The sequence below is a fragment of the Lepidothrix coronata genome, unplaced genomic scaffold (assembly GCF_001604755.1).
Source record: "Lepidothrix coronata isolate B3197 unplaced genomic scaffold, Lepidothrix_coronata-1.0 Scaffold43, whole genome shotgun sequence".
NCBI lineage: Eukaryota > Metazoa > Chordata > Aves > Passeriformes > Pipridae > Lepidothrix > Lepidothrix coronata.
Window position 1 is genome coordinate 5,307,590 of NW_016690223.1, and position 14,299 is coordinate 5,321,888.

General features: G+C 39.3%; 1 protein-coding gene across 3 annotated transcripts in view; it reads left to right on the forward strand.

Annotated features, from left to right (window-relative positions):
• The window catches only part of STON2 (stonin 2), a 73,183-nt gene extending 69,422 nt beyond the window's left edge, over positions 1 to 3,761 (forward strand). For all 3 annotated transcript variants that reach the window (XM_017813821.1, XM_017813819.1, XM_017813820.1), the window contains exon 7: positions 226 to 3,761. In XM_017813821.1, coding sequence (XP_017669310.1) covers positions 226 to 309 — 84 coding nt within the window. In that variant the 3' untranslated portion in view covers positions 310 to 3,761. The remainder of the gene's footprint in view (positions 1 to 225) is intronic.
• The last annotated feature ends 10,538 nt before the right edge of the window (positions 3,762 to 14,299 follow it).

Consider the following 14,299-nt stretch of genomic DNA (forward strand, 5'->3'; position numbering starts at 1 on the left):
TTTTCTGGAAATGATTTCATGACACTGTTGAATTGTAGAACTGCTTGGATTAGACTTAAAATATTTATAGTAAATAAAATCCAACTTTCCTTGATTTTCAGTCTATTTTTCTTCACAACCCTCTCAGTTCACCTGAGCAGGACACAAACCGCCACTGAGGAAGATTTTTGACTCTTTTGTTTTCCCTTCTCATTACAAATGTTCTCCCTCTTTTTCTTCTGCCAGGTTGAAATAGAGCAGAAAAAAAGCTTGAATGAGGATCTGAAGGGAGAAAATACAGCAAATGTCAATGAATGCGCTACGCAGTGAAGGAAGATCAGTCTGCAAGTCCCAAGAGGGGTGGTCAAACTAACAGACCTGAAAGAACGGACTTGCAGGGTTTGGGTATTTTTCTGTTAAATTATAGAGTACTACTTTTAAAATAATACTCTGAAGAGTATTATTTTTTGCTGTGTGATGATCCATACTTTGAGAAGAAGCTCATCAGCGGTTTGTTTGGAGCAGACCCTTGGGCTTTTTCTGGAAGGATACAAGTACAGTTGTAGAGTCAAGCCTGCCTTTTCTGCCTCTTCACCATCTAGGTTCTGCACTCAAGTATGGTCTGGCAACCATCACAGCCAGAAAGCAGCCTTTATCTCACTTACAATCTTACCCTCCTACATTAAGCATTTTATTTATATGCCTTTTGATTTGGTCATTGACTGAATCACTTCCTTCTGAACTGCCAAAATAAAATCCAGGTAGCATCAAGTGAAAAATTATATAAAATCTCCTTTTCGAAGTGGTCAACAGAGTGAAAACCCTGAACATCATTCTGGAGAATCAACACACTCTGCAACATAAACATAAAGAATGATCTCTATGTTTAAGCTGACGAACTACAGACAGGACAGACAATTATGTAGCTGTTCTTTTGTTCACCCCTTCCTGTCTCATCCCCCAAAATGACATCATTGTGCACATTTTCATGGGGTCTGCACAAGTTACAAGAAAGCCTCTGCGATTTCTTGAAAATTTTATTTTTTTACTCTGAGCTGTTCTGTTATCTTGACTGAACGTGGTTATGGCTGCTAGCAACAGGGAATGTGTGTTGTAATAGAGGAGATACAGGAGAGACTTTGCTAAGATTAGATCATTCCTGCCTAGAAAGATATTTAAGGGAAAAACATGGGGGGTTAGTTTTGGGTTTGGGGGGGTTTATATATTTTCTTGGATGGGTAAGGTGGGTGGTTATTGAAAATGTCATAACACAATTACTTTAAGAGACAATGTTGTGTGCTTTCCTGAAAATCCTTGGAAGTCCATGCAGCACAATATTATTTTCATGTTCTTTCCTGAACCTACAATATAAGTAACTTGTATCTTCATAATTCCCAAATCTTTGTTCGCGAAGCCTAGCCATGATCTTCATAATACTCCCATTAACTGGGCCCCAAAATCTTTTCGAAAAAATAACAACACGCTTCTATTATGGAGATTTTTTTAATCTCTACTTTGGCTGGAAGTAACAGCAAGTCTTAAAACTTCTTTCTAAAAAAAAAATGCAGAAGACATAAATCACTCACATATATTTTCAGAGAAAACAGTGTTAAAAGTACCCATTTTTAGTTGTTTCTATGGCTTGTGTAATATTTTGTCTTGTAATTTTAAATGTAAAAAAATAATTTATTAAATCATTTGTCTTTTGAAAGGTTACTACTGACTTTAAAATACACATTTGGAAAGCCGTGGTAATGTAATTTAAAATCATAGTGAATTAAAATGAAAGCTTTTTTTATAAATTTATTTTATTTTACAATGAGTATAACAGAAAATTAATACACTCTTGATTTAATACTTTCACTGTGACTACTATGAAAATTATTACAATGTTAAAATCCCAAATAAAACATGAGATTAATTACATTGAGTCTGAAACTGGTAGTTGTAGAATTTAAAACAAATTATAGGGAACTTATAAATGCCTTTTTATATGCACCTAAATTTCAAGCCTATATCATCCTAGTGATACATACTTAACACAGGTACACCACTGTAAATATGTAAAGTCTCAGTCCTTCTAGGACTTCTTAATAAACATGCAGGTAGCCCTACTCGAGCCCAGGGAGCTCCTCAGAGCACACCAGTTAGTACTAAGCATTTGCAACATCCTTCTGTAAATGGAAGAATGCTATTAATTTTTATGAGGAATTTTGAGATCAGTGGATTAAAATTACTGATATTATTAAATGATTCTGCCCCAAGAGCATGGGGCTGAATTTGTGACTGATTGTCAGCTCTGTTACAGACTGGCTGTGATGAGTTGCATGGCAACTCCTCTCTAAAAAATTCATTCTTCTGTTCTAAGGCAGTCAAAGAACTTCTGGGTATTTTTCCTGTTTTTCACTACAGCTCCTAGTGTACAGTTTCTGAAATCCCATCAGCAAGAAATCCAAGAAAACCAAGCTGAAGGAGTGCTGAGATATTACTGAGGAAGTGTGAGAATGTTTTGTGAAAGAAATGGTTGGGAGGTTTCCTACTCTGAGCTGTAGGCTCAATGTCTTAATTTTTGCCTATTGCCCCCCAGCCCATGGACACACAGATAAATAAATTTATGTTGTACTCCTTAAAGAGGAATAAATTTATGTTGTACTCCTTAAAGAGGGAAGAAAATAAAAGGAATATCATTTTCCATCTCTGTTGAATTCTTAAGCCATTCAGCCTCTGTCATATTTCAGCCACAGAATACTTCATGCCCCAGAAACTGAATGATAAACATACTGGAGGTTTCTGGATTTACTTAATTTTTCTACCAGTTTATCATTGATTCTTTTTCTTAAATTCAGAATCAATGAATGAAGGAAAGAGTATGGACCTGAATTTAATCTTTCTTTTGTAGTTAGTTGTACACTGAAGTATCTCTTCCAATCCTCATGGAGCTAAGCAGACAAAACTGGAAAAAGTGTTCTGGTTTATATGAAAGTCATTTTAATCCATTCTGATCTCCAAAGAGCATTTTTTGGATGTTCCTCCCACTGAGTTTTCAAGAGTTTAGCATGAATACCTCAGACAGAGTTTCAAAAGACCTTATTTCCTGTTAAAGGACAGGAGTTAGTTGTTTGATTTTTCAAAAAAACACTCACAACCAAAACCTTTAGAAAATCTAGCGTTGGTGTCACCAGTTCAGCACCATTACGAGCACTGAGCATTTGAACACTGGGATCCTAAGTGCCCTTAATGAGGCTTCCACTGTTCTTTATTGATTAAACTGTGCCAATTTTTCAGTGTTAGACACTGTCATGCATGAACTTTATGTACATGAACCATATACTCTTCATCCATACGTGTATAGTATTAATCTGAACAGACTGTTGATGGGAGTGAGGGACAAGATCTGAGCTATGTGAGTTTTGAGAGTAGCTGAAATTATTTAGAGATAAGCTATGCCTGTAGTGGGGATGATTTTTCTTTTTTTTTTTTTTAAAAGTCTTGCAGAAAAATCTTTGACTAGTTTCAGATTAATACTTCTTTTGAGAAAAATGCAATCACTGTCCTTTGGTTTATTTGAAAGCTTTGTAGTACTCAGACACTCCATGCAGGAAATGTGCCTTCAAGGTAAGCATACATTTACTCCCTGAAGATATTCTTACTTTCAGCCCTCTTTCTATTTCTCATTATTGTTTTGTTTAATTTTTGTACTGTGGTAAGACTTGAGCTATTGTATGGAATTTTGCCTAGAAAAATAAAGTATCTTTGATCACGAAAGGTAAAGATGAACAACATCTCCAGGCAGCTGAGTGTATTTTAGTTAATGCCTCTTGCATTTATTAACTATGGACACTCTGCTAGAAAAGGAAAATGTGTAAATTCAGATGATAAATACTATAACTGACTTCTGTTATTTTTGTTCTAGTTTTTATTTAGTCTCGAATTTAGTTATCCTATGAAGGAGACAGATATAACTGTATCATCAGAAACATTGCATAAATAATTTTCCTTTTCTGGTGGGTTACTGGCTGACATATTTAATCAATAAGACCTGTTGGTCTCTCTGTCCACATTATTTAGGAGCTGCTAAAAGTCCCTCTTGAACATTGACCTTCCAGGATAGAGAGCAATTGCATGTAAAAGAGCAAAGGAAAAGGTGTACAAAGTTCAGCCTGGAGGTACTTACTCTGTTGCCTGCATAAAATTTTCGGTAATTCCTTGGCCCTTGAGTGCAGTAATCAAGCCCTTGATAAGTCACCTTTGTTCCAGATAGTGAAAAATTCCTTTCAGTGACTCTTAGCAGTTGGTGTTTATAGCTATATTCATCTCCAGAACTGGCCAGGGCAAGAATTTGCAGCACACAAGAGATCACTTATGGATGAAGTACTTACCATCTTCTGCCACTAAAGTTAAATCTACATCATGACGTGTCTGAGACACAAAATTTTGTGTGTAACAGGCACAACTGTTCCTAAGCTTCCTGTTTTATTTAGCCAGCCAGCCACCCACACATCCACCCATCCATCCTCCCATCCGTCCTACCATCCCTCCCTCTCTCTCTCTCATACTTGCAATTCATTCTTTGCACTATTGACATTGATTGGCTTGATTATTATTTTGTAACATGTTCCTTCCTTTTTGTTTTGTAAAATAAGTAAGTCTATACACTGGCTAACTTCGTAGAAGTGGTTTATTTTTTTCTGTCTTTTTATTTTATCAGTTGAAATGGGATGTTGTTTTGTTCAAACTATGTGAAATCTTAAATAAATGTTAAGATGAAACAGCATATCCTCATTTTCACTGTGAAATTGAAAGTTATATGTGCTGTACGTTCTGATAAATCAGAGGCCTTGAATTCAGAAGAGGAAAAAGTGATGTTTTGAATGGCATAAAGAACAATATAAATTAGAAGTAATGGGAGTGCATACAGTAAAGAGATTATTTAATTTGATCTCCAGATTAAAAGACAGACTGCAAAGGAAATGGAGCAGGCCTAGAGCTTGAGCCACGTAACAGGTGTGTGGAACAGTACTGACATAATATGGAAGATGTTCCAACATCTGAACAAAACCATCCTGAAACAAAGTAATTGAGGACTGAAGCTTCTGCTCAATGGTCTCTTCTGTTCTTTGACCACTAAAGCCAGGAGTACCTGAAAGGGTGGTGTCTTCCTGTGATCAGAACATCTGTTTGCAAAGCAAGTATAAGGATATGGTCTAAAGTACTTACGGATTTCTCTGCTATGATCCCCTATATTCTTTCAAAGTAGAGTAAGCCATGTATCATTTCATACATCTTTACACTTCTCTCACAGTCACTGAGACCCCCTTCAGTCTGCTGTCTTTATCAAAAACATTCCCTATATGAGACTGAAGAGCTGGGCACTCTTGACCAAAGAAAATCGGATACCCACCATAAGTGGTGTTCAGATTATTGCTTTGAGATCAGCACATTCTCCGTAGGAAGCCTCAGTACAACTGACAGTAAATCAACCATTTTACAGTATTAGAAAATGGAGGTACACAGGGAATGATGCCTCATGTTCATTATTCAAGATTAAATCAGGTCAGCCAGAAGAAAAAAGAAAAGTTTGAAAAGATTCAGGGCCTGTTAGTAATAGCAGTTTATTTACTGTAATTCAGATATTCAGTGACATTTGGAAATGATCCTATAAAATTGGGAGGTTAGGATTATATTGAACATGATAGTTTGCTAATATACAAAATGTTTTTAAATGAAAATTAAAGACAAAAATGAGAGTTTGAAACCAGAGAGCTCAGAGTTCCTTGGCAATAGTGTAGTTCTTAGAGAAAAGCCAAAATAACACCCTACAGGAGATGGAGAAATCAGAGTGCCACTGCAATGTGTACCCAAACAAATGTGTGCCCTAGAGTGAGATAGCACCATTTGCAGAGAAAAAACACCGCAATTTTCTCTCACTGCTCTTTGTTGCCATGATTGCCCTCACCATCTAGTCCAGATATGTTGTAAATTTGTAAGACAAAAGGTGCTGAAAGTCAGCTGAGGTCAAATGAAAGATGGAGGAGCAGCCCACTATTCCGGCTTAGGTGCAGGTCTGGGTCACAGCAGATGTGTCTGAACCATGAAGCACACCAGTCACAGAAAAAGCTCCTGTTGTTTTGGTCACAGTATCAGAAGCTTAACAGCAACTACTGTATATAAAGAAGTAACTGGAATAGTATTTCATACACCAGCTAAGAAACGTGTCTTTCTCAGCCCTGAATAACAGGACAGCAAAGCCTGATGGAAAGGTGTGACTATACTAGTGCCTGCAGTAGCACTGGGGTGCTGCAGCAAGGGGCAGACACATGCTGGGGTTAAGGGGGTCTGGGCAGACTTGTCCTTCCCTGGTCAGAGGCCTTCTGCAGTCTCCCATTTGTTACTGCCCCACAGGCTGTAGATAAACTGGGAGCAGTCAGCTCGGCCTAAAGAGCTTCTGAAGGAAAAGGATGAATACAGGGTGAATATAGCTGAAAGTAATTTCCTAAATTGAGAGCCTCTTTTGTAAAGGTTTCCCTGATGCAGGACTGAAAAGAAGAGCTCAATTCCCCTGTGGAAGCAAAGAAATTTGTTAGGACATGGTCAGTTCAGCAATTGTACAAATACAGAGAGTACTCAGATTAAAAGGGAATGAAATGGGAAAACTTCATGTCAGTGCACCAATGCAGGCAGAATTGTAGCAGAGTTCTGAGTTCAGGTCTAGAGAAACAAAAGCAAAACTGCAGTTTTCAGCTGAGATTAAGGGAGTTTGACCACTATGGCACCCCCTATCTCCATCTCCCTTTGGTCAAAATCTTGCTTCTCAATGTATCAGTTAGCAGGCTTTTTTTCCCCCCCCAAGCTGTTACAGGTACCCTTTGCCCTGGCAGTCAGGAAGTGACAGTTGGTGTGAGAGGAACACCCAGGGGAGTGCGGGTGGCAAAATAAGATACGCCGAAGTTACAATCTCAGCAGAGAAAAATGTGTGCTAATACGTCATGACCTGTGACAAATCAGGAACTATGCAAAAAAATGTGACTTGGGGAGTCCCACTCTACAAAGACTGACCCTGGGAAAAAAATAGTGTAAAAATCCATATGAATGTTATGAAAGATTGGAAGGATTGTGAACAAATAGAATTGGATTTGGAACTGAACCACATTGTCAAAATCATCTTTCAAATTGTACAGGACCAACAGACACAGCATGATGAATGTGAGTTGACTATGACATTTCTGCTGGGTAAGTTGGGGTTTGTGGTGTGGGTCCTACCTGGAGAAATGAACCATGGATTGGAACAATAAGGCATTTAGCTCCATGGTCACGCTCCCTGGGTTCACAGGAGCGAAGGGATGGTTGCTGTCCAGTGATCACTGCCAGGTCTTTGCCTGGACCACTGACCCACTGCATTGAGCAGCTTCGATGAATCACAAGTCTCACTGATTTTCAGGCCTGTGAACCCCATGCAGAATTTTGCCTGTTGTTAACACGGTGGAAAACAGTTAGATCTCAAAACTGGGTTTAAGAGTTGACTACCTCTGCTGATTCCATGTTTAGCTGAGAAAAGGACAAGAGAGAAATTAATTTTTCAGTTGTGTTGACTAATCTTTTCCACCTAAGTAGTCCTTACTTGTATGCGCAGTCATGCACATATTCAGTTTAAATTTACATCCATAAAGCTTTTTAAATACCTCCAGCAGAAAATCTTGTAAAAGGATTTAACATTTGTCTATTAAAAAACAAAGCATATGTGTGTGTTGTATAGGCATGCATAGACTTATACAATTATGCATTGTATGATGGGAAGAACAAGTTGACAAAAAAGTTTGATCTTTTTATTTTCTGGCCGCTATTTTAAAAGACAGGCACCCCCCACTGTCCTGAGATATGCCACTGGGGCTCAGTCCAAGTCTGGGCAGCCAAGCCCACTACTCCCATCTGGTCAACCCCCATGCAACTGCCTCATTCTGGGAGTACCAAAATTCCCAGAAGCTCTCATAAATTTGCATGAAAGATGTCTGCAGACACCTACTGTTCCTGCGTGTGCCTCAAACTATCACAATTCTATACAGCCTAGTCCAGCTTGGGTTTCCAAGCCAGGCATTCTCCTACTCTCCCCATCCTGAGGATTCCAACCTGCTGCTGTGCTCAGAATGAGTATTTATTTATTCTATAAACCTGTGCACTGGTCAGAACACTGCACTGCTGGGAAGCAAATGGGTTCGGGGTCCCTTTCTCCTCCTTGTTTGAGACTACCTAGAGGGTAAGTACAGAGGTAGAGACAATTCAAGACCGAAAAGAACTGAAGACTTTGAGCACTTAGGGTACTGACTGGGTTTGTTCATCCTTGACTGCAGTTTCTGAAATTCTATTGAGTATATTATGGAAATAGTCCTTGGAGCATGAACTAGACACCAGACCTACCCTCTCCCTCCATACAAATTGCTTTTTCTGCTGAGCTCACTGGATCTAGAAGGCCTGTTGTCCAGTGAAAGTACTTAATAGGATAAGTAATAACACCATTTGAGGATAGCGCCTTATCTGTTTGCTTAGGTTCTATGGAAGTGTTTAAATACATCCTTGTGCTGTATTTGCTAAGAAGCAAATTGTTATAGAAACTCTCCTTCCTGAAACAAAATGATCCTTCTATATTAGAGCCTGGCAAGAATACAACTATATGCCTTTGAAGAATAGGGACAGTTTTCCTTCCTATCTACAAAAAAACATGAAAAAAATCTCTCCTGAAGTAGTTTCTAACCTAATTTTTAGGTTTAAGAAAATTATGTATTACATACTAATTTTCAGCCTACGTTAATTTAATGATTGCTATGCATTGTGAGCCCATTTTTATAGACGTTATAGCCAATGGTCATTGCTCTCAATGTGAGAGCTGCTGGACAATTGTAGCTCAAAGTGGGAAAATTTTAGAACACATTTCTCTGATTTGTTTTCTACTGGGGTTACTATACTGGCATAGGAGTTCTGCCTCCCTCTTGTGGCTACATCTTTTACTTTTGACTTGGAAAAGAAACATTTACAGTGCAGCCACAATCAGAGTTCATGCTGGTTACCTTCCTGATAGTTAACTTCCTGATGTCTCCTCCTCAAGTTTAATAAAAAAGCCCCATTATGTCAGGAATCTCCCATCAAAAAAAATGTCTACCTAAGGAAGAGATTCTTTTTCACATTCATATGGGAACAACTGAACATGTTTGATAAAATGTGTAGTAATTCATGCTGGTTACATTTTGTAATTGAGTCTGAATGTTAGCATTCAAGTCATCCAAATGTATGAGCTCCATCTAGGAGTTACTAAGATATACCCCAGGGGATTTTATATTTTCAAGTACAGCAAAATGTCATGGCCTATACATTTTAGGATATCACTTTGTTCTTTCCTATCGCCTTCCATTTGAATATCACATGATCCTTTTCAAACATTAGGAAATCAAGCTATCTGAAGAGTTAAATAAAGCACTGTACCTCTCATGATAAGAAAACCAAGATATAATTAAATCAATACCTTGGAATGATAGAGCCCCAGCTCAACGCAGATCTAATGTCCCTCCACTGTTTCCCTAAACCAGAACATCTTCTTCCTTCAGGGTCCTTAGCAGACTTACAGCATTTGTAGGTGATTTAACTTGAATGCACCTACTCTGTGCCCTTCTTCATTCCTTTGCAATTTACACTGATATCAATATAGCCCATTTACTGACACAACATTCAGAAAGAAATATGAATTGTGTCTTGAAAGCCATTACTGGAAACTAGGCAGGAGGGACATGGAAATTTGCAGCAGAATTCTACAGTAATGGAAAGAGAATAAGCTGCACGGCTTAAACACAATTGCTGGTCATCTTGCTTTGTCAGATCTAAAAGAAAGTGACTCTGTAGTTCTATACCACTGCTACTTGGTTCCATCCTCCAGTTTCATCTCCAGTTTCATCTGGCTTTGGCAGCAGGGCAAGGAACTTGCTTTGACCACTGATACGTTTAGAGTGATGTGGATAGAGATATCATCACTTTGGCTTTGAACGTACTCTCATCTGCTTCCCATTAGATCATATCCATCAGCACCTCCTTGACAGCTGGCCACATTCATGGGAGCTGAGCTCAGCTGAGGTCAGAGTATAGACTCTACCAGGGGCTGGCTGCAGTGACAGCTATAATTTCTTGGGAAAAATCATCCCTGGTGCGTACAGAACACATCCAACAAAGGCAGCCTTGGGTCCTCACCCTACAACTGTTAACAGTGTGTCTGCATCTGAACAGCTGGGTCAGAGCGTGGAGCAGTCCTTCCAGCACAAATGCAGTTGCCTGAAAATTCTATAAACCGGAAGTTCCGTTTTCTATTCAGTGGGTGCTCTGCCCATTCCATAAAACAGTGCAAACAAAATTGCAGGTATAGTGGATGTGATGGGATGCCTCATTAGAAATAGTTCTTTTCAAGAGAGACACAGCTATGCTGACTCCTAATCTGCCTGGAGTCCTTGTAAGAGAAACGAGATGGCTGATGACAGTAGGCTGTATTGCAGGTCTAGGAAGATTTGTAGTGGAAGATGATACTTAAGATGGAATAACTATCTTTCATCCAAAGCAGCAAGACAAGGTAGTAGGAGCAAGCAGCTGAGGGAAAATGTGAGCTCCAGTCTATAAGGGCAGCTTCCCATTGTTTTTTACACATTTACAGATGTCAAAATCTTGGTATGGCAGAGAATCCCAGGTTATACATCAGTTACCATGAAGACTGGAGCAGAGAGGAGCTCTGGAAATGGGTCACAGGTTAGGAATGGCAATAAATGCTTAGCTCTGTTACAGGATGAGTTGGGCTGGTTTATTCCTGCTGTTTTCCTTTCTCTCAAAGCCAGGGACTCCAGCTGCCCAGCAATTCTCACACTAGTGCAGCTCTGCAGTTAGGTAATTAGCCACAGAATGTGAACTCCACATTAACTGCTCATAAGCCATAGGTTGTCTCCGGCTGAGTTCACGTTCACTGTTCCTCACTGGGAAGACTGAACTCAGCCAAAACTGAACTGGAGTGGTTTTCTGCAAATTCCACCCAGTCCTTGAAAAACAACCCTAGGACTCATCAAGGGGAAAAAAAAAAAGGAAAAAAAAAAAGGAAAAAAGTCATCTCCGCCTGATGCCTCTTATGCTGGGTCCCAGAAGGGACATATGATCACCTCTGAATGGGCAGCAAAATGTAGGACACACCCATGTTTTTTCATGAAAGCTGTAGACTTTGGGCCCTTAAATCAGGTCTATGAGATTCTCAACAATTCAGAAGCTTGTGTGGTTTGCAAGGCCACTCACTCAGGCACAAAGGAACAGACTTATTAAGTGGGAGGCAGGGAGCATCCAAGGTGGAGCAAACCTGCCTTGCACAAAACCACTTTTAGCGGACATGTGAGCATGTGGCTGAGGGACAAACCGCTGAGTAAAATACATGACAGCACATCTTGACTGCTGTCTCCCATTCCGCCAGCTGTGACAGGGAAGTTGAGGCCAGGGAAACACATGCTCCCAAAGGAATCACAGGGTTATCACGCACACAGACCACCACCATGCCATAGTTATACACTGCATATTTGTATTCTGGCATACCCCAGAGGAATTACTTTATCCTAAGTCACCACGTGGAGCCTGATGTATGTAAGGCTTCTGAGGGCACATTATATAGATCATTCTGAAAAAATTTCTCTATGAATATTTCACTCTCTGATGCTTGTATATATCAGGAATAACTTTGATGAAGTTAATTAATTTCTGCTGTGGATCTTTGCACATCATAGCTGCTGCCTGGAATATATAGCAGTAGTCAGTAAAAACATTTATCAGCATGCTAGGTAAGGCTCTGCTTTGGATCAGTAAAGTAAAACTGATCATGCTGGTTGTAGTCTCCTTACATTGCCTGTAAGGAGACTAATTGGTATTTTAAGTCTGGAGCTTTTTGTTATCTAACTTCTTCGTTGCTTGGCTTTATGGATCAGAGCCAGTAATATTTTGGCTGTTGTCAGAACCTCATAACAGTTGAGTAGCTTTCATTCATAACAGTCACAGTCTCAGTGATTAATGTTACCACTTAAAAAGCACTTCACCAAGGTAATAATGTAGAATGTGTAACTCTAAGGCACTCCTTTAGCTCACACCCTTTCAGAGAAGCTCTAACCTTCAGAATTTTAGGGACTTTTTTTAGCTATTTAAGAATTGCTACTCTGTATCCAAATTATGAATCATTCAGTTTGTGGAGAGTTAAGCATTAGGTCAAACATGTATATACATGAGAAAAATGAAGGGGTGGTCCATGCCCTAAGACCAGTAATCTTCCTCCTACAAGCATTAGAGCTTTCTTACAGCAAGCGGGGTGTGCATTTTAGTAATGGCCAATTCTTCTTCAATAAAAGGAAGCCTGGAGACTTTTCTACATGACAAAGCATTTGGCAACAATGTTGTTTTGAAGCATTTCCTCCTCTGATCACTTATTTCTACTCCTGTCAGCTCTTTCAGTCGCACTAACATGTCTTTTGTAGGGCTGCCCTATGAGCCAGATAGGAAACTGATCCAGGTTAAAAATTAGCCAGCATAGGAAAAAAAAAAAAAAAAAGCACAGAAAGGAACTGGCACAACTGCAAAAGCAGAGCGCGGTGACACAGGGACAGAACGAGCACACAGTGGTATGGGAAGGAAGTACAAACGCCTGAAATCCTCATTATCACTGAATGCTTGGGGTCGTGGGAAAGACGGGGCCAGTGTCTCAATTAAGTTTTGCCTTTACGAATTAAGCATAGTTTTGTCAACTAGAAACATGAAAAAACCAATATCTGATCCACAAATCCATTACGGCAAAAACCTCTGCTAAGGTGTAAATAAATGCAGCACATGGCAACAGCCTGGAAAAGAGCAACTTGCCTCCTCCAGCTGTAGCTGATCATTTACTAGAAACAGCTGTTATAAAGACCATGGTGCACATGTGTGAAATTATTTTTTGCAGGACACTAAGGAAAGTCAGTTCCCTAAGCAGAGGAGGCACAAGTGGTACTATAAAAGGAATAGTTTTGCAAAATCTGACATGGAATTTGTGTATAAATCAGAGAAGGAACTAGGATTCTGCTAGAGGAGAAATCCTAGTGTTGAGGGGAGAGGGTCCAGCAGTTAGTGTCAACTTTAGAAGAAAGTCTCTGATCAGTCCTCTGGGTTTTGTGGTGCTATTCTTCAGTGTTTGAAGGCCTGAGAGGTCTGTTGAAGACAGACGGGGACAGAAGGGGTTACAGTAACATATAGTAGCCAGTGACCTGCTAATGTGGTCTTCCTTGAAGACGCAAGTTGGGTATTTTGTTTGGGGGAGAGAAAATGGCTTTCTAACCTTGGTAGCTATGTAGCTCTGACTGTATAACTAAGCACAGAGTTTTATTGTTCAGTTTAAACATGCTCTAATGAGACAGGTGTATATACAAGTTGTTTTCAAACAACTATATATATTCTGACAGTAAACTGCCTATACTAGAGAAAAATTGTTCGTTATTTCCTACTTTGCTCGAGTAAGCACTTAGTAAGAGCAGAGTAAGCCTGAGACTCTAAAACTCTAATCATGAAATAAAAGCTTAATGTGTAGCAAGATTTTCTTGAAGATCTTGCTGCTCTAGCACTTCAAGATGAGACTTTGCTGAAACATTTTCTGCCCTCCGCAAGGTCACAAGAGACAAAATACATTGCTATAGGATGACAAGGTTTGTCTCTCTGTGGGCTGTGAGGAAGGCTGTTGAATTGTGTATATATTAGACCCTTAAATCTGGTGTTAGTGTGCTTTGGTAAAGCATATTGCTGTGCTTCGAATTCTAAATATGAGAGCAAATCCAACTAGACTAATAGAGATGCTTTCCAATAAGGGTGATGTGAGCTACTTCATTCAATTTCTGCCTTGCTTAAAGAACTTTTTTAGAAAACCTAATGCTGAAGGCAAGAGGAACACGTTTGCTGGCTTTTTTTCCCAGCTACTAGATCATGGTGAGCAGATTGTTAGGAGAATGTCACTCAATATATACTTGATATCATTTAATTAAGGAATTTTTATACAATACCTGAACACTGTTTGTTTGAAACTCATATCACATAAGTTTCGTTATGTGTCAGCATCTCTTTTGACTCTTGAAGGCTGGTTGTATCCAGAAAAGCTTTAGTATGATGTATCTGCTGTTAAGTTCTGCCTCTGCCCAACATTTTGGATTGTGGCTTGGGCCACCTTTTTTTTTACCTCTGTTGGACACTTAAAAAAACCAACCAAACAAAAAGAACAAAAACCCCACCCACGCACTCACACAAACAAAGTTTC